Source organism: Musca domestica, unplaced genomic scaffold, assembly GCF_030504385.1.
Source record: "Musca domestica strain aabys unplaced genomic scaffold, Musca_domestica.polishedcontigs.V.1.1 1, whole genome shotgun sequence".
Taxonomy (NCBI): Eukaryota; Metazoa; Arthropoda; class Insecta; order Diptera; family Muscidae; genus Musca; species Musca domestica.
Window position 1 is genome coordinate 1,524,739 of NW_026712114.1, and position 21,120 is coordinate 1,545,858.

Sequence of the window (21,120 nt, forward strand, 5' to 3'; positions counted from 1 at the left end):
TTGGTCAACTTTGGCACGAATTGTGGCCTTCAAACGGCCAATGAAACCGTCACACGCTGCCCGAATATTGCTCTGCTGTATTTTGGCCCATTCCCGGCGAAGCGATCAACACTTTGGTATTTTTTAGTGCCAACGGAGATTTTGGTGGCCATTGCGCGCTGGAAATGAAGCGTGTGCGATGGTTCTGAATCCTGTTGGAATGTTCAAGATCTGCGGCCGAAATGTTTGCGTGTCCAAGGCTTTAATACACCCTCCAGAATATTTTCGCGATAATATTCAGAATTTATTCTGATGCCACAGTCGATTAATACGAACGGAGAGCGACCATCGGCTGTTATGGCGGTCCACACTATCACTATGGCCGGCACTTGGGTTCTGGTGGCCAACCGAAAGTGCACATTTTCAGCAGACCTCTTTGGCAAGTAAACACGATCATTTTGTTTGTTTACAAACTGCTGGACAATTAATGTTTTCTCATCGGAGAAAACCAAATTCGGCAGTTCACCACTTTCGGCCAAGCGAATCAACTCTTTAGCTCTTTTGAGTATATTTTCTTTCTGTTGCGGTGTAAGATCTTTCAATTTTTGGAATTTCAATTGCTTTACCACGAGCTCATTTTTCAATATTTACCGAATGGAATATTGTGATATGTTCAGCTCACGAGCCATCGCACTCAGCACGCACCATCCAAGAATGGTTACAAAATGAGGTTCCTCGCTGCATTTCCAGCGCACAATGGCCACCAAAGTCTCTGGATACCAGTCGGTTTTACTATTATGTCTGGAGTAATTTTGAAAGCAAGGTTGCCACAAAAAAATACCAAAGTGTCGATCACCTTAAGGAAGCGCTTCGCCGGGAATGGGCCAAAATACCGCAGAGCAACATTCGGGCAGCGTGTGACGGTTACATTGGCCGTTTGAAGGTCATAATTCGTGCCAAAGGTGACAAATGCGAACAAATCTAAACTTATTCTAATAGTTGATATTATTTCTGACATTTTTGCATTCATTCAATAAAATTAAAAAAAATGTAAAAATGATGGCGCTTGACTTTGTTGCAGTTTTTTTATCTCACCCTGTATTTTGTAAAATCGTCAAAATTCCGAAAATGGGTAGCTATAGTTATATGGGGTTATACGAAGACCTACACTAATTTTCTGTTATAGGAAGTGGTAGCCACTACGAAGTCCTAAGAGCGGATTTGAAAAACAAGTAAAAAATTATTAAGTTCGGCCGGGCCGAACTTTTAATACCCTCCATTCTAGGGTAAAGGAAACATTAGAACCCATTATAACCCACATATACCAATTTTTAGACAAATCCGTGAAAAAATGTGGCAAAAATCATCAAAATACCGAATATAGGTAGCTACCATTGTATGGGGAATATACCAAATCGTGGACCTATACATGCACTGTTTCGCCACCGGAGCTAGAACCCATTATGACCTACAAATACCAATTTTCAGACAATTGGGTAAAAAAATGTGGCAAAAATCATCAAAATACCGAATATCGGGAGGTACCGTTTAGCAGAACAATTTGTATTGTGCCTAGGATGGTTGGTATTGAAAGTGAGATATATTGGTCCAGGTTGTGGTATAGTCCCCATACCACAACGTGGACCAATATATCTCATTTTCAATACCAACCATCCTAGACACAATACAAATTGTTCTGCTACATTTTGACTCTCTACGTCAAATAATGTGGGCTGTATCGTGATTTCAACAGACAGACGGACGGACAGACAAACAGACGGAGGTCTACGACCAATATTTTGGGATGTTACAAACGGAATGACAAAGTTAATATACCCTCCTTTCCAAGGTGGATGAAATAAAAATTGAACATCGGGTGGCATCGTTATATCGGGGCTTTGTCAATTTTCCGTACCAACAACTTTAGATCTGACTAAGATTGAATCAACCTACTTCATTTCGTTCGAAAGCTAGAATGATTTCCACAGAAATGGCTAAATCGACATAAATTTGTAAACTGATTAAGATTGTATATAAATTATGTCGTCCGTTTCGTTGAATTATCTCCATATTATGGTGGAGGATATAAAATGCATCTGTTTTGGATTGGAAGTTAAAAATCTGGAGTTTTTCATAAAATTTTTATATAATGACATTTGGCAGTTTATTCCAATTTGTTCAAAAATTTTACCGTGTTGTGCCCCGTTCTGCTATAGTATCGGGTCGTAAACTTCTTCAGCGTGTTTGGAATGGTGCTTAACCAATACACATGAAGTTTTTATACCCTACACCACAAGGTGGTCAGGGTATTATGTCTTGTGCATTTGTTCGTAACATGGAGAAGGAAGCGAGATAGACCCATAGTTACTTTTGAGGATCTCCATAGAATCACTTTCTGAGTTGATTTATGCATGTCAGTCCGTCTGTCCATGTATCCTTGTGAACAAAATGCAGGTAGCATTTATTAACCGATTGAGATGAAATTTTCCAAACAACATTTGTTTGGCCCAAGGATGAACCCTATTGAAATTGAAATTAAACGGTCAAAATTTACATACAGCTTCCATATATATCTTCGTCCGATTTACTTTTGTTTGTGTACCAAACATGTAATATCAGCCCGAATAGTATGGAATGTTGCACATACAACCAAATTAGACCTGAAAATAAGTATGCTAAATTTGATCGAAATCGGTTCAGATATAGCTATAGCTCCCATACATAGTGTCCTCCGCAGCCGTAATACGCATTCTGTAACAACAATATTTGGGAAAATATATCAAATTCAGCTCAGGAATACCTTTGCTAAATTTTATCGAGATTGGTTCAGATTTGGATATAGCTCCCATATATAACTTCATCCGATTTACTGTTTATTGTGCACCAAACGTCTAATATTTGTCCAAATGGAATGGAATTTTGCACTTACGACCGAATTGAGTCAAGGAGATAGTATATGAAATTTCGTGAAGATCGGTTCAGATATAGCTATAGCTCCCATATATACTGTTCATCCTATTTGTTACCCACAGCCGTAATACGCACTCCGTAACAACGATATTCAGGGAAATATATCAAATATAGCTCAGAAATATCTTTGCCAAATTTTATGGAGATCGGTTCCGATTTGGATATAACTCCCATACATGTCTTTATCCGATTTCAAATTAATTGTGCACTAAATGGTCAATACATGTGCGAATTTAAAAGATACAAATGCTTCGGCATATTTAGTCCTTTGAACTTTAAGTTATAATCTTAGCGTGTATGATTGAATTCTCCCATAAAAAAAACTTTTAGTTGTTATGCGGAGCTCTACTAAATTAGAAAAGTGGTGTAGGGTATCATACAATCGGCCCGGCCCGATTTTAATACTTTCTTTAATTTTTTTTTGTTTTTGGCAATCTGGTACGAAATTTATTCTTGGTTGCATTTCATTCATTAAATGAATGAAATTAGCAAAGTGGTGTAGGGTATCATAAAATCGGCCCCGCCCGACTTTAATACTTTCTTTCATGTTTTTTTTTTTTTTTTTTTTTTTTTTTTTTTTTTTTTTTTTTTTTTTTTTGGCAATCTATAACGAATTTTATTCTTGGTTGCATTTCATTCATTATCTCATTGACATAGCACTTAAGGACAAATAACCTTTCGTTTGCAACAATCTGGATAGGGTGCATTTGCATTGACATGATCTCCCAGTGTACAGGGTGCTTTAACACCCTGAGTTCCACAACTGCAACGAAACAGAAACATTTTATACAAAACAAATACCATACCATTTATATGATCTTTGTACATACCCCTGTACGACTCCAAGACCATCGGCACGGTTACATAAGAAACGTTTGCATTTACCGGGAATCTGACCCTCCTTGCCCGGCTCAAGAACTAGACCACCAAAGAAGCACTTTCCCGGATGATCTGAAATTCAAATTTCAATTGCTTACTAGCCGTCACTATACTCAACATTGTAACCCAATCATACCTGGATCTTTAAAATAACCTGTAAATTCGCCAGCCATACAAACGTAGGCAAAGCTGGTCAATATTAAAAATATTGCGACAAATTGACAGCAGTTCATTTTCACTCAATTCGTTTTCAGTTCTAATCACATTCAAATTAAATATTAAACTAATTCCTCTAACGGAGACAAACTAATGTCACTGCATGGTTTGGAAGTGTGTTATCAGTGAAATAAAAATAACTCGGTCGAGTCATGTGAATTGCTTTATATAATAAATCAAAGTCGTCAAATCAGCGTCTAGTCTCTTCGTCCTAAGGAACAATGAATGAATAATTGCGGCTCTCTTTCTAATGATTTGTAACAATTGCTAAGCCAAACAAAAGAGATGACGTAAATAATTATTATTTTTATTGAAAAAATACAAGTTGTCATTTGAAAATTGCATCATGATGTCTGAACTAATAAAATAGAAATGAAAAGGCTTTGCGAAAATTCTTCGAATTCTTTGTCTGAGACATTTGAATAGTGTTTTTTATTAAAAATTTTCCCCAGGCTTTCTGTTTGAACTTTTGTTTCTCAGAATGAAGTAATTCCCATGGATTGACTTAAATTCTATGATTTTGACACAAGTTTTGCCCCCAGACGAGGAAAAAAATCCATAGTCCGATTTCATGTGCTTTACATCAGCTGAGCGACGATTCAAAATATGGATAAAAGTGATTTTCAAGATACTGGAGTATATTCATTAGACCCGCTCCTAATTTTATTTATCTTTAAAAATGGTTCAATATTATTTCTATTATGGTAAATTTTGTAATTACGAAATTTATTTTAAACTTGGAAATTAGATGTTTTTTTTATCAGAGCTTGAGATATTTAAGCTACATTGGTAAAGAGTTATTTTTCTGAATTGGTTTGTTACAAAATTGACGGAGGCTTTTGTACCTCTAGTACCAAAATAACATTGCTATATAGTGCATGATATGACTTCGACAAGAATTATATTAAAGAATATTCATTGGAGCAATAGATATACCAGACTGAGTTTCACCAAATGGTTGAATATGAAAAAAAAAAAAACTATCCAATTTGGGCAGATATTACATACAGGGTGAGATTAAAAAAACTGCAACAAAGTCAAACGCCATAATTGTTATACCCTCAGCCATATGGCTACAGAGGTTATATATCATTTGATACGGTCAAAACGTGCCTAGTCGAAATAACGGTTTTAGACCCTAGGTCTCTTTGGACCAAATTCGTTTCAGAACATTTGGAGTCGATCTAGCGATGTCCGTCCGCCCGTCTATCTGTCTGGCTGGCAGGAGTATCCAATTTGGTCCAAACTTGGGTCATCGTAATATTTTTTGTCAAACTTAGATGGAGTTCGGCGATGGGCAATATCGGTCCACTCCTTCAGGTACCTCCTCCACAAAAGGTCGAAATTTTGAATAATTACAACTCCCATAAAATGGGATGTAAGGGTCCGATTGTCTTCAAATTTCACAAATCCCAATATTTATATTAACCCAAATCTGGTTTAAGATGGAATATATCGGTCCATTCCTTCAGGCACCTCCCTCACAAAAGGTCAAAAATTTCAAATAATATATTTTTTGCTCAGAAAGAGAAAGGATAATCCGATTTTGCTCCAACTTTGCAAATCTTAATATTTTCGTCAGTGCTAGGTCAGGTGTGAAAATGGACAATATCGGTCCACGCCATCAGGTACCTCCCCCACACATGGTCAAAATTTGGAATAATTACAACTCTTATAAAATGTAATGTAAGAGTCCGACTGTCTCCAAATTTCACACATCCCAATATTTTCATCAACCCAAGGTCTGGCGTTCAGATGGAATATATCGGTCCACTCCTTCTGGTACCTCCACCACAAATGGTCGAATTTTTAAAAAAAAAAAATATATATTTTTTGCACAGAAAGAGAAACGACAATCCGATTTTGCTCCAACTTTGCAAATTAGTGCAAGGTCTGGTGCGAAAATAGACAATATCGGTTTACTCCAGTAAGTACCTCCCCCACAAATGTCCCCCAAGGTCTGGTGTTAAGATGGAATGTATCGGTCCACTCCTTCTGGTACCTCCTCCACACAAGATCGAAATTTTCAAAAAAAAAAAAAAATATTTTTTTCCGCACAGAAAGAGAAGCAATTATACGGTTTTGTTCCAGCTTTGCAAATCCAAATATTTGCATCAGTTCAAGGTCAGATGCAAAAAGGGACAATATCGGTCCATTCCATCAAGTGCCTCTCCCACAAAAGGTCGAAACTTTGAATATCCATGAAGCTTATAAAACGCGAAATTAACATCGGATTCCATTTAGACTTGGCACATATGAATATTTCTATCAACACAGCATCTTTTAAAAGAAACGGTAGAGATAGGACAATTCCTTCTGGTATCTCCCCCACAAAGGGTCAACGTTTTTGAATAACTAAAACGTTTATAAAATCCAAAATAAGCATCAGGTTCTCTTCATATTTCACACCATTATTTCCACTAACAAAAGATCCGTTGTGAAGATGGGATATATCGGTACACTCCTTCTGGTACCTCCTCCACAACGGCTCAAAAATTTGAATATCCATGAAGCTCATAAAAAGCGAAATTGAAATCCGATTCCATTCAAGACTTCCCAATATTTCCATCAACACAACACATGTCATATTTATTTAGGACCGATACGAAATGGCCAATATTGTCCCATTCATCCGGAACCTACTGAATAAGGGGTTAAACATTCTCATAACAATAGCGCATAATCATAACAAAAGTCAAAATATTTTTAAATGATCGAACATTGGCTGAGGGTATACAGCTGTCGGCAAAACCGACCGAATTTTTAACTTGTTTTTTCTTTTTTTTTTTGGGAAAATAATATTCACAAACACTTTATTATGTCACGTGATCTCAAAACAACGAAAACTATTCATAAAAAGACTTTTTAATTTTTTTTTTTTTTTTTAATTTATATATTTTTCTATTTGTCATTAACGTTAAAAATACTTTGGAGAACTTGTGAAGGTCCATTTATTTCCGATTTTTTTAAAAATTTCTGTTGTAACTTAGAAAAAAAAAAACAATTCTTTCTTACTTTTTTCTACAGTTATTGTTTATATATTTTTTTTAAATTTTAAACTTATTTTCACTAAAACACAAATATTTCAATAATTTATAAACTAAACAAACACACGTACACACTCTACACATAATGTTCAGGGACATATCTGATGTTTGTTACAACACTCTGGGTAGGGCGCTTCAATGTTGATGTAATCGCCAAAAGAGCAATTTGGCATGGGAGCTTTGTAGGGACAACTGAAATTCCAAATAAAAAATTGTTAATTTATTTCTTCGGTAAGAGGCGATTTAAATTTACCCTTGAATCCTGCCAAAACCGTTTTTGTTGTCGCACAGGAATAGCATGCATTGTCCTCGGGGTTTGCCCTGTTCGCCGGGTAATAAAAATAATCCTTCATGTACACATCTGCCAGGATGGTCTAAATGGTTTTTTTTTCACAAAGAAATTTATTTTTGTTACAAATTTCGTTTGACTGCACTTTAAAAACTGACCTGAATCTTTGAAAAATCCTCTGGCCTCGTCACACACCACGAATGCCACCAACAACGAGGAGGCCACAAGGATAAGAACACCACCAATGAATTTCATCTTAATTTGTGAATGGACGAAACGGAACTAAGTTTAGAAGGCGTTGCTGTTTTACGATGAGCTATGTCTTTGATAAATAAAATACGCACATATTTGTTATATGTATTTATTGAAAAAATAAACGGCCAAGCCAATCAAATCGAGATTCAAATCACTATCGCTGTTATCGCCATCTTGCTCGATTCTGACGTAAACGTTGAAGCGTAATTAAAATCCATCAATCATTTCGAACAAATAAATGCAACATTTAAACTCGTCGGTCTGTCGATGTCCTCAAATGGGCAATGTTGCTGCCGCCGCTGTCGCCGCCTCCACCACCAACGCCGCCAAACTGATGCAAAGGAATTTTGAAGAGGTCGCTTCTAAGAAGAAAGAAGAAATGCTGATAACAGCATAGCACGGTACACATACACACACACACACACACACACACACATACACATGTATGTTGGTCAGCCCACAAAAACATAAAAGATGCATGCATCCATCCGATCCACCCATCGTTGAGACCCATATCAGCCGAGCAGCTGCTGGTGGGTCTTATCAGGGGCAGCCTTCAAGAAGCCGAGCCACAGCGTTCTGTGTCTTCTTATCTGAATTCTCCTGAGGTTGTTTACATTATATTAATGAACGTGATTTTGGCGCCACGGATCTACGTTAATTTGATTACTCGTGCGTTTGTTTTGACTTCTTCCAAGTGAAGACCAATCATCCGAATTTCGTCGAAAACATTTCCATGTATGTGTGTGTGTGTGTGTTGGAAATTTTTTTGTTGTCACATCTGATTTCAATGAATTAGTCATTTACTATAGATTGGTGGTAGTGGTGGTGGTGGTGCTGGTCATTGATGAAATTCTAGTTTGTTTACTATGTGCGGAGATTAGTTTTGAACCTCATGCCGTTAATGGGGAAACCCTTATGAGTTCGTTGTTGAATAGTTTTTTTTTCTGTTTTCAAGAATAAATGATCTTTGATCTTGACAAATAAAAACAAAACAAAATATTTTGACAAAAATGGCTGCTGTAATCACACCATCGATTCCATCATCAGAAACTTTTACAGTTTACCACGGAGATCTTTGTACTGTTTGTAAGAATTTCTTTAGCAAACGGGGGGGATGTAATTGCGTCATTTTAATTCGAAATGTTGTTTTCCTTTCACAATTCATGAAAATCAAAACAAAAATATTCCAAATCGAAAACGAATATTTTTGTGCGTAAACAAATATGTCATTGAGGCGTCACGAAGCCTAGCTGAAAACTATTTGTTTTTTAAGCCTAAAACTGCATTGTCATTGTCCACACGAAACGGCTGAAACAAGAATCTCAAGCGAACGGGTAACGCCAGAGCTCTGGAATTTTTATGTGATTTTTGGTAGGGCAAACCAAACCAGACGGGCGGGGCCGACTTCATGATACCCTAACGACTTGCCTAATTTAGTGGAGCTGCGCATAACAATTAAAAGCTTTTATGGGAGAATTCAATCATACACGCTATGATTATAATTATAATTTAAAGTTCAGAGGACTAAATATGCCGAAGCATTTGTATCTTTTCAATTCGGAATTGTATTGCCCATTTGGTGCACAAATAGCTTGAAATCGGATAAAGATATATATGGGAGCTATATCCAAATCGGAACCGATCTCGATAAAATTTGGCAAAGATATTACTGAGCTGTATTCGCTATATTTCCATGAATATCGTTGTTACGGAGTGCATATTACGGTTGTGGGTAACAAATATAAGAAATCGGATGAACAGAATATATGGGAGCTATAGCTATATCTGAACCGATCTTCGATCGGACGATGTTATATATGGGAGCTATATCCAAATCTGAATCGATTTCGATAAAATTTAGCAACGGTATTTCTGAGCTACATTTGATATATTTCCCCAAATATTTTTGTTACAGAGTGCATATTACGGCTGCGCAGGACAAAAATAACAAATTGGATGAACAATATATATTGGAGCTATAGCTATATCTGAACCGATTTCGATCAAATTTGGCATACTTATTTTCAGGCCTAATTTGGTTGTATGTGCAAAATTCCATACTATTCGGGCTGATATTACACGTTTGGTGCACAATAAAAAGCAAATCAGACGAAGATATATATTGGAGCTATATCTAATTTTTTACCGATTATCTCCAATTTCAATAGGGTTCCTCCTTGGGCCAAGCAAATGATTTGTGCAAAATTTCATCTGGATAGGGCAATAAATGCGAACTGTACTTTGTTTACAAAAATACATGGACAGACGGACGGACCGACATGAATAAATCGACTCAGAATGTGATTCTATGCAGATCATCAAAAGGAACTATGGGTCTATCTCGTTTCCTTTTGCCTGTTACCAACAAATGCACAAATACATAATACTTGTCACCTTATGGTGTAGGGTATAAAAAGGGGTATAGGAAGGTGAAAACAGGGTACCGTTTCACGATGGTTTAGAATTCATTTTTTCTGGCCAAAATTTCAAATCCAATTTTTGGTCGCCACCAATTTTTATACCCTCCACCATAGTATGGAGGGTATATTAAGTTTGTCATTCCGTTTGTAACACCTCGAAATATACATTTAAGACCCCACAAAATGTATCTATTCTTGATCAGCATAACATTTTATGTCGATTTAGCGATGCCCGTCCGCCTGTCCGTTTGTCCGTCTGTGGAAATCACTTTAGCTTCCGAACGAAATGAAGAAGGTTGATAAAATTTTATTCAAATGTGTACTATGTCTGCAGGACTTTGGGTATTGAAAATGGGTCATCTAAGTCCACGTTTTGGTATAGCCCCCAAATAATGGTACCTCCCAAAATTCGGTATTTTGATGATTTTACCGACAATATTCACCGGAATTGTTTCAAATGTGCTATTTGAAGTTCGTAATGGATACTACAGCCTAAGACAGAAAATTATGTGTGCAGGTCCACGTTTTCGTATAGCTCCCATATTATAGCACCTCCTGATATTCTGTATTTTGATGATTTTAGCGACATTATTCGCCAGAATTATTTCAAATTTGGTATTTGAAGTTCGTAATGGGTACTACATCCTTAGCCAGAAAATTGTTCGTGGAGGTCCACGCCTTATATATAACCCCCATATAACGATACCTCCCGATATTCGGTATTTTGATGATTTAAGCGACATTATTCCCTGGAAATGTTTTAAGTTTGGTATTTGAAGTTCGTTATGGATACTACAGCCTATCACCAAAGGGTCCCTGCAGGTCCACGCCTTCGGATGGCCCCCATATAACGGTATCTCCCGACATTGGGTGTTTTGATGATTTCAGCGACATTGTTCACCGGAATTGTTTCAAATTTGGTATTTGAAGTTCGTAATGGATACTACAGCCTATGACAGAAAATTGTCTCATGTGGTCCTGCATCTTCGTATAGTACCTCCATATGTTCGGTATTTTGTTGATTTTAGCTACATTATTCGCCAAATTTTTTTTTTCAAGTTTCGCATTTGAATATTGTAATGGCTTATGACAAAAGTTGCCTATGCAGGTCCACGTCGTCGTTCAGACGACATTCGGAATTTTTAAAAATTTATCAGAATTTTTAACGGATTTATTTATTTATTTATGCATTTTTTCTTTTTTTTTTTTTTTTGGAAAATGCGAAATTCGTTCCAAATGGTGGAGGTTATTCAATGATCGGCCCGGCCGAGCTTACAGCTGTTTTACTTGTTTTCCCCTTACTTTAGCACCGAGCCCTCTTCAAGGAATCTACCAATGAAATTTGCCTTTCTTTTCGGTACTGACCCTTAAGGGAACCATAACAAATTATCAAATACATCTATACGATTTATTTGTCCCCATTTTAAATGATCTAGTTTTCTGTACCGCCAATTGCAGCGCAAACGTATTATTTTGGCCATCACAATCTAGTTTCTTTGGAAATTGGTATTTCGAGAAATTTTGACAATTTTTGAAATTGTCCTCGACCTGATATACAAAAACTCACTACTTATCTAATTTACCCTCATTACATGTTGCCACCAAAGCAGGCACACATATAAATAATATGACAAAATTATAGATTCGTGTACAAATTTACACCATAAGTGGTAGGAATTACGCGACGAAAGACATGCGATTTTTGCCAAGCTCAGATAAACAAATCAGCAAATATTTTTTAGGCAATTGAGGTGGCATTGGCGTAGCTTACGCCAGCTTTTGATGGGGTCGTTAGGAAAAAACCTTAAAAATGGAACTTAAATATTTTAGAGGGGTTCTATGTACGTCCATGCTTTCGCTTATGTTTGAAATGACCCCCCGAGACCGACAATATCAATATCATAAGTGGAAAATTTTAAAATATGACTTGGCTGCTGGTTGACTGCAATAAAGTTACATGAAACATGCTTTTCTGTTGTTTATGGCAAAGACGGAGAAAAGTCACAAGAACAGCAACAACAACACCATACATGTATGGCGAAGAAGTGTACAAGCAATTGTATGAAACAGCGAACAAAATCAGCCCTTTGCTAAAGAAGCCATTAACACGCGATTTTTTATTAATGAAATATGGAGACCGAAATAAAAATTATAGCTCCAAATATACAGCATAAATTATATTTATAACCGAAAAACGCAACACCAAGAACAACACAAACAAAAATGGCATTGGTAAATTCAGTTTTTGGGAGCAACAGCCTAAAAAAGAGAGAAGTGTGCATTTCACTTCTTTCAAAATGTTGAAATGTAACGAAAAACAAGAAGAAACCATTCTTGTCATCGATGTTGTTTTCTTCGGTCAGATTTTACACGCGATAAGCCAAACAATTCCCCATACGTTAGCTTTTACACACAGCTGATAGACAATGAACTTTACTCCGAATTCAAAAGCATACATTTAGGGGCGAATTTGTAAAAGCATATATTTGGACGCAAACTCACCACCACACTACGCTATTTAATTCATTCAAATAAAGAGAATAAATTGAAAGAGTATTTTCAGGCTCTCTTGTGTGCTGACATGGATTTGCAAACAACCGATTTCGATTTCTCTCTCTCTCTCTCTCTCTCTCTTTCTAAGCTCAGAGTTTTACCCACTCATTTCCTTGCTGTGGCGAATTCATTGACCACAATTTCGCCTAATTCTACAAGCCGTGTAAGAGACCTGACCTAGTTTAATTTGTCCAATATACAGATGGGCATGTACATACATATGTTCATATATGTACATATATACACATATCTACATACAATACATATGCAATCATATCGAGTACACAAAAGGCACTTAGACAAATATATGTGTGTATGAGTGTGTTTGAATGTAGGTTTATTATGTGCACAGCTTTGGTTGCACATAGCTTTTGGGGAACATTTTTTCCGGGTTTCCATCATCATGTGGATGCAATAATAACAACAACAACAACTGCAACAGCAATAACAACATGGGCAATGAATCTATTAGTTTGGGTTACCTATGCACTCGAATTCACTTGAATTTAAATTTTTCGGTGTATATGTCCTACCTGAAGCCATTTGTTTTCGGAAACCTAGAAACTTCGTATGGTTTATGATTTTGCCGGAACGTAAAGAATGGTTCTGTGTGCTGGTCTGTTTTTTTTTTCGATAACACAGTATATGCTAGAATATCGTATTGCGTTTAGAATGCCAATTAATTTGAAAGAATGGAATCATTTAAAAATTTCAAAAATTATTTCAAAACCAAATCACTTTAAAACAAGTAAAAAAGCTGAAAGTTCGGCCGGGCCGAACTTTGAATATCCTCCACAATTTGGTAGAAATTTAACAATTTTCAAAAAAATAAAATCCGTTAAAAATGCTGTTAAAATCTTCAAAATACCAAATGTAGCCGCATATTAGGATCTATACGACGACTTGGACCTGCATAAGAAACTTTTGTCACAAGCTATTACAATATTCAAATGCGAAAATTGGAAAAAATTTAATGTAGCTAAAATAATCAAAATACCGAATATAGGGAGGTACCATGGGGGTTAAAATGGACCTGCCCAGACAATTTTCTGCCATAGGCTGTAGTAACCATTACGAAATTCAATTACAAAATTTGAAATAATTCCGGTAAATAATGTCGCTAAAATCATCAAAATACCGAATATTGGGGGTTCCGTTATATGGGGGCTATACGAAGACGTAGACCTATATGGCTCATTTTTGGTGTTATGATGTTGTATCCATTACGAACTTCAAATAACAAAATTGAAACAATTCCGGTAAATAGTGTCGCTAAAATCATCAAAATACCGAATATCGGTGGGTACCGTTATATTGGGGCTATACGAAGACGTGGACCTGCACAAACAATTTTCTTTCATAGGCTGAGTATCCATTACGAACTTCAAATACCAAATTTGAAACAATTCCGCTAAATAATGTCGCTAAAATCATCAAATTACCGAATATCGGGAGGTACCGTTATATGGGGGCTATACGAAGATTTTCAATATCAAAAGTCCTGCAGACATAATACACATTTGCGTAAAATTTTATCAACCTACTTAATTTCATTCGGAAGCTAGAGTGATTTCCACAGACGGACATACAGACAGACGGATAGACGGACGGACATTGATAAATCGACATAGAATGTTATGCTGATCAAAAATATGTAAAATTTATAGGGTCTAAAATGTATATTTCGAGGTGATACAAACGGAATGACAAACTTAATATACCCTCCATACTATGGTGGAGGGTATAATGAAAGAAATAATAACTTCAAAATAATTTAAGAATTGCAGACGTATTTTGCGTAAGCAATGAGAAGCCCTACAATATTATGGTTAAGGAATTGAAATCGATTGAGTCAAACTACTTATATCCTCCATCGTAAGGAAAACTTGAACTAAAATCTGGGATACGATATATTGTGTACGTGTCTGGGATACGTGAAAGTGTGACAAAAATATAAATATAACACTAATAGCAATTCTGTTGTACGGTATAAGAAGTAAAATGCAGACAAGTTCGGTCGGTTCGAACTTTTAATGAATTTCACCCCTTGGAAGGACCGTTACTTCGATGAGACACGGAAATAGCATCAAATTTTAGAATAATGAAATCGTCACACGCTGCCCGAATGTTGCTCTGGGGTATCTCAATATTTATATCAACCATAGATGTGGCTGTCCACTCCTTCTGGTACTCCTCTCTCAAATATAAAAATCTTGATCAACAACAAATCTCATAAAAAAGAAAATATGAGAATTTTGCACATGCCAATATTTTTATTAAAGGGTGAGATAAATAAACCAAAGATAAATAAACTGCAACAAAGTCAAGAGCCATAATTTTTGCCATTTTATTTTTTAATTTTATTGACTGAAAGCAAAAAATGTCGGAAATAGCATCAAATTTTAGAAAAACTTTTGATTTCTTTGAATTGGTGACCTTTAGCAGGAATTATGGCCTTCAAAAGGCCAATGAAACCGTCACACCCTGCCCGATTGTTGCTCTGCGATATTTTGGCCTATTCCCGGCGAAGAGCTTGCTTGAGGTGATCGATACTTTGGTATTTTTAGTGCCAAACTTGCTTTCCCAAATACTCCAGACACAATAGTCCAACGGATTGGTATTCAGAGATTTTGGAGATTTTTGGTGGCCATTGTGCGCGCCGAAATTAAGCGAGGAACCTCATATTGTAACCATTCTTGGCTGGCGCGTGCTAATTGCGATGATGCTGAGTCCTGTTGGAATGCCCATGGACTGCGGCCAAAATGTTTGTATGCCTAAGGCTTAAGTACACCCTCGAGAATATTTTTGCCATAATATTCGGCATTTTTTCTGATACGAGCGGAGCTTGAGTTCTGTTTGCCAACCGAAGGTGCACATTTTCAGTTGACCTCTTTGGCAGGTCAGTTTATTATTTAGTTTTTTTACAAACAGCTGAACAACGAATATTTTCTCATCGGAGAAAACCTAATTCGGCAGTTAACCACTTTCGGCCAAGCGAAGCACCTATTTAGCTCTTTTGAGTCTATTTTCTTTCCGTTGCGGTGTAAGTTTTTGCACTTTTTGGAATTTCAATGGCTTTACCCCTAGCTCATTTTTCAACATTTGCCGAATGGAATATTGCGATACGTTCATTTTTCGGCCACTACGACGCTGGTTTTGATCAAGTCGCATCTGAACTTTTCGAACCATTTCTGCTGATACTGCTGTTTTCTTCCGTCCACTTCCTTGACGTTGGGCTACGATTCCAATATCACGGTAAAGAGCGATGGTACGAGACACAAAAGATCTGTTCACATTTAAATGCTGGAGTGCTCTAACGATAGCCACTTGTGGGCTTACAGACAAATATAAAGAAATCACACTATCACGCTTGAATTCCATTACGAATAACTTTTTTTCTGGAAATTTTTCACCAAAAATGCTTTTGTACGCTTGTAAACAATATAATGAGCTGTCACTGGAATAATTTTAACAGCTGTCAGACGAGTGGCTTAGAAATGATAGCAGTCTGAAATTGGTTGCAGTTTTTTCATCTACCCTGTATTTTGCTGGTAAAATATGTCATAGCTTTTAAGTAAAAAAAAAAAATGCGAAAATTTCTTTTAAACGAGAAGATTTTAAGCTCCAGATATCGCATATATGGCAAAATATATACAATCTTATGTTTCAAAAAAGGGAATATGTTAGAACACTTATAGCTCAAAAACGGCCGGACGGATTTTGACACTTTTAGCTAATTCAGAATGGACTTTCGGTAGAAAAGAATAAAATATAGAAAAATCTCCTAAAATGTTCAAATAAAAAAGTCTATCTGGCTTTCCTTTTCACTGCAAATTTCAGATCATTAAGCTCGTCTCGAAAGAGAAAACAAACACTTAAAAAGTAAATATTTTTCTGTAAGATGTTGTCATGAGGATATATCCAATCTTCACACCAGATCTTGTGGTAATAAAAATATTGAGATATGTGAAATCTTAAGAGAATTGAATGCTTATTTTCTATTTTATAAGAGTTATTTTAAATGCTGAACCTTTGTGTTGGATACAAATATTGAGTGATCCTCTCTTGTTATGAACGGATAATTATTTTCTGTAAAAATATTGACCTTTAGTGGTATGGTACCATCTCCGAAATCGATGTATGATAATAATGTTACCATATACCTTGTTTGGACCGAATCGGTTATCGATAGCTAGCCAGATAGGCGGACGGACGGACATCGCTTAATCGACTCCAAATATCCAGAAACGGATTTGGTCCAAAGAGGCCGAGGGTCTAAAACCCTTATTTCGACAGTGCACTTTTTGGCTGTGTCAGATAATATATACCCTCTATAGAAAAAAAAGGCAGGCCGGGTCGAGCTTTAATACCCTCCACCATTTGGAAGGAACTTGAAAATGTTTCAAAAAATCCATACAAAAATACAGTTCAAATGAATATATTAATATGGAGGCTATACGAAGTCATGGTCCAGCATAAGTAAATTGTTATCGAACCGATTTCGAACTTCAAATACCAAATCTAACAATTCCGGTGAATAATTTGACTAAAATCATAAAAATAAAAGCAATGCTATCCATTTCGCACTCAAAATGAAAAATTAGAAACACCTTCGATGAAGTGTTGCCAAAATCATCAAAATACCAAATAAAGGGAGGTACAATTATATCGGACTGCACGAAAATGAGGACATTTATAGCAAACGACTACTACGAACTCCAAATACCAAGTTTAAGGTAAAACTGGTAAAAAATGTAGCTAACATCATCAAAATACCCAATATAAGATGGTAACGCTGTATGCTGTATATGAAGATGCGCACCTGAATTGGCTATTTCCAGTCATGGAAGGTAGGTATCATTTCGAACTCAAAATAACAAATTTGAATCCATTCCAGTAAAAAGTGTGACACATACCATCAAAATACCGAATATTTAGCGGAACAGTTTTATGAGGACTATACCGAAACTTTGAACTATGTGGACAGTTCTATGTGAGATGATCCCTACATACTAGGGACTAAAACACTTAAAACAGCTTAAACCTGGCTTTTAGTTGAATGGAGGCTATATCCAAATGTAGGCTCTTATGGCACATTTTCATTTTCAACAATTCTACGAATCTAAAATACACCGGAGTAGAAATTCATTAACCTACTTCATTTCGTTAGGAAGTGAGGGTGATGGACGGACATGGCTAAATCGACATAGAATTCTTTGCTGATCAAAAATAGAGCTGTCGTGTCTAAATTCGGATATTTTGAGGATGAGAATGGAATGATATAAAGTATAATATACTTTGGTGAAGGGTGTAACAGGGATGTTGGATGACAATAAAAGTGACGTATGTCGACTTGGTTTTCTTACCGATTTTTCTTTAAATTTCCTCATTGATTTTTTGACTGGTATGCAAGCCTTAGTGAAGATTTTAAATAGTATTTTTATACCCTACAACTATGTGTTTGATTGGGCCAAAAATTATGTTGCACCTCGAAATATTGGTTTCCCACATAGGAAAGTACATATGGATCTTCCTATCTCGCCGAGTTGAGTCGATCTAGCTATGTATGTCCGTTCGTCCGTCTGTCTATGTTAATTTGTAATCACTCTACAGGTCGCAAGTATGGCCCGATCCTCATGAAATTGAAAATGGAGGGTTATGGTCGGAATAGAACCCTATTGTTTTTGGAGATGATTGCACAATATTTAGGAGTTGAAATGGACCAAAAACTTAAAAATTTCCTCATTTTGCAGTTGCTCTACAGGCCGCAATTATAAACCAATCAACGCGAAATGGAGTTAGAGTTTAGGGCTGGGCAGAAGCCCAGCGGTGGTCATCGGTAAAATAACTCATAACTTTTATGTCAAAAAATTCGAAAATTTCCACAAAATCGCGAGCATTTTTAATCCCGGCCAAATCACAAATTTATTAGAAGGTCACTACTGACCATTACAGTTATGCTGATAGCCAACATATCGGATATGTACCGAAATAGGAACAATCTATATGTACATGAAATTGATGTTAGTTATTCCGCTTATAAGTCAAGAACCGCTGGACGGATTTTGACAATTTTCACTAATTTGCAATAGGCTCTTGCCAGAAAGGGTAAAATCTAAGAAAATCGCGTAAAAATCTGCCAACAAAAAAGTTAAAATTTTTTGTTACATTTTTTCAATTATTGTCATATTTTTTTATCGCATGCGATATTTTCAATTTGAATTACAATTTTGAATTCTACGTTTTCAAAATTTTTCCTACACCCTGCAACACTATGTTTTGAGGATATTATATACAGGTCACAATTTAAAACCAATCGACACGGAATTTTGCATGAGGAGAGGTTAAGGACAAGGAACATGTCGAGCATTTTGGATGATCATTGGATTGTATTTAATTGTAAAATGGACCACAATTTTGGTGTGAAATTGTTTTGAATACCTAACAACACGACGTAGTAAGTAAATATTGGGCCAATGCCCCCGGTCAAATGCCTAAGGGTAACACCTGGGCAGGGCCCTATGAGATTATTTCAAAAACGAAATATTTCAAAATGGATTTGAACATAAGGGGGCTTCTAACTTATTGTAGTGTTGTGGTGAAGGGTATCATATGGTCGGCCCCTCACGACGATAGCCTTTGCTTACTTGTTTTAAATAGTACTTGATAATGTCCCTTTTAACGGTTTCTATTGGAGTTGGGATAAAAATTTAAATTCTTCAGTTTTTGCACACTTTTATTGCTGTAGAAACAGTGCAAAGCTATCTCAAGCTAAGAGAGTTACAAAGTTTGCTGCTTCAAACTCAGAAGTTTTTAACATTTCTACAGCGGCTGGACAAAAGAGTGTTTCAAAGAATCGAAAAACTATTGAATAAAGTACTCCGTTATTGTTCGTTTTTTTTTCTGTAAAATCTACCTTTGTTTTCCAGGACCAAATATTTAAGGGGGAATTCGTAAAATTTAATTTCTGTCCCCAATGCGGCAATAAATTATTTGTTAATTCCAAGTTGTTAAATACATTGTTAATGAAGAAGTTTCCTTGTTTTTATTATTGTGATTTTTATTTTTTTTTCCTGAACATAATTTACAATGACCACATTCGTCAATGTGTGTACCATGGTGGCCCACATTCACATTCACGACTTGTTTTTTTTTTTTGTTCAATTTCAATAAAAATAAATATCAAACGAATTAACAAGAAAAGAACAATGGAGAAAAGTTTACACTTAAACCACATTAGTGGTAATTTCATTTTTCAATTTCCTGTTTGACTTAAATGTACACCGAAAATGCTTGCTGCTCATATTCCATTCCCCACCACCGCCCACCACGCTGTCGAACAAAAAGTTTTCCAAGAAATTTTCACTTGTTGTTGTGGTTTTTCGTTGTTGTGGTGAAAACATTTCAAATCGAATGTATATTGAATATTTGGGGAGGGCAGAATATGGCAAAAAATACATAAAAGTGCTGGTGGCATTGGTAGACAGAGGCCATGGGGGCCAGTTACACGGTTCGAATGTGTGTGCATGTAAGCCAAAGAACGAACATTGGCAAAATACTTGTTAACAATGTTATTGTTATTGGCAAGTAAGTGTGGCTATAAGTCCTTTACGACAACAACTACTAGCTGTTGTGCATTGTGTAAAACACTGCAACATGAAACTTGTGTTCTCTCCCCCCTCCATCTCCCGCAGTGGTCCCTCCATTGCTCGCTCGCTCATAAGTATGGCAACAATTTATGAACCAAAGTACCTTTTGTCGAATGTTACTTAAAAATTCAATTCAACTTTTTCTCAGTCACAACAATTGGGAAGGTGTCCTTAACAATTTTTAGTTTTGGAAAGAAATAAATGCAGCCCCTTGTCAGAGTTGGAAATCTAGTCCCCCCTCCTCATCGCACAAAAATAATAAAGAATATATATGTTCAAGATGGTAGGGAGAATGTAGAGGGGGTATGAGGAGAGCCAACAATTTTTTCACTCCTTCTTTTCCTGGACAGTAAACAAAACAACCCCAACTATTAAAGTATTATGAAAGATTGTTGTTCCTTGGTGTGTAATGCAGTTCGTTGAAAATTTGTGTTTCTTAAATAACTTCAATTACAAATGAGTTTTGAGTTCAGGGGAAACGATTGAGGGTAATACCGAATTGAAGTATCAGTAAAAAACCAAAAAAAAAAATTACATATATTATTTTCGATCATAAACAAGTAAAAAAGCTGAAAATTCGGCCGGGCCGAACTTCGAATACCCTCCACCATTTGGAACGAATTTGGCGATTCCAAAAAAACAATAAAATCCTTTAAAAATTCTGTTAACATTTTAAAAATACCGAAGATAGCTGTTATATTAGGGTCTATACGACGACATGGACCTGCACCGACAATTTTCTGTCTTAGGCCGTAGTGTCCATTACGAACTTCAAAGACCAAATTTGAAACAATTCCGGTGAATACTGTAGCTACAATCATCAAAATACCGAATATCGGGGGTACCATTATATGGGGGCT

The 21,120-nt window shown here is 36.3% G+C and overlaps 2 protein-coding genes across 2 annotated transcripts; both read right to left on the reverse strand.

The window, feature by feature from the left end:
- Positions 1-3,551: 3,551 nt before the first annotated feature.
- Positions 3,552-4,129, reverse strand: LOC131801276 (uncharacterized). The gene is made up of 3 exons (XM_059119799.1): positions 3,965-4,129; positions 3,780-3,900; positions 3,552-3,712 (listed from the first exon to the last, which is right to left on the reverse strand). Exons 1-3 carry the CDS (start codon positions 4,059-4,061, stop codon positions 3,610-3,612), a joined length of 321 nt encoding a protein of 106 aa, XP_058975782.1. The 5' UTR covers positions 4,062-4,129; the 3' UTR covers positions 3,552-3,609.
- A 2,919-nt stretch (positions 4,130-7,048) lies between these two features.
- Positions 7,049-7,828, reverse strand: LOC101889042 (uncharacterized). The gene is made up of 3 exons (XM_005175861.4): positions 7,539-7,828; positions 7,345-7,465; positions 7,049-7,283 (listed from the first exon to the last, which is right to left on the reverse strand). The coding sequence occupies exons 1-3, from the start codon at positions 7,633-7,635 to the stop codon at positions 7,181-7,183; spliced, it is 321 nt and encodes a 106-aa protein (XP_005175918.1). The 5' UTR covers positions 7,636-7,828; the 3' UTR covers positions 7,049-7,180.
- Between the last annotated feature and the right edge of the window lie 13,292 nt (positions 7,829-21,120).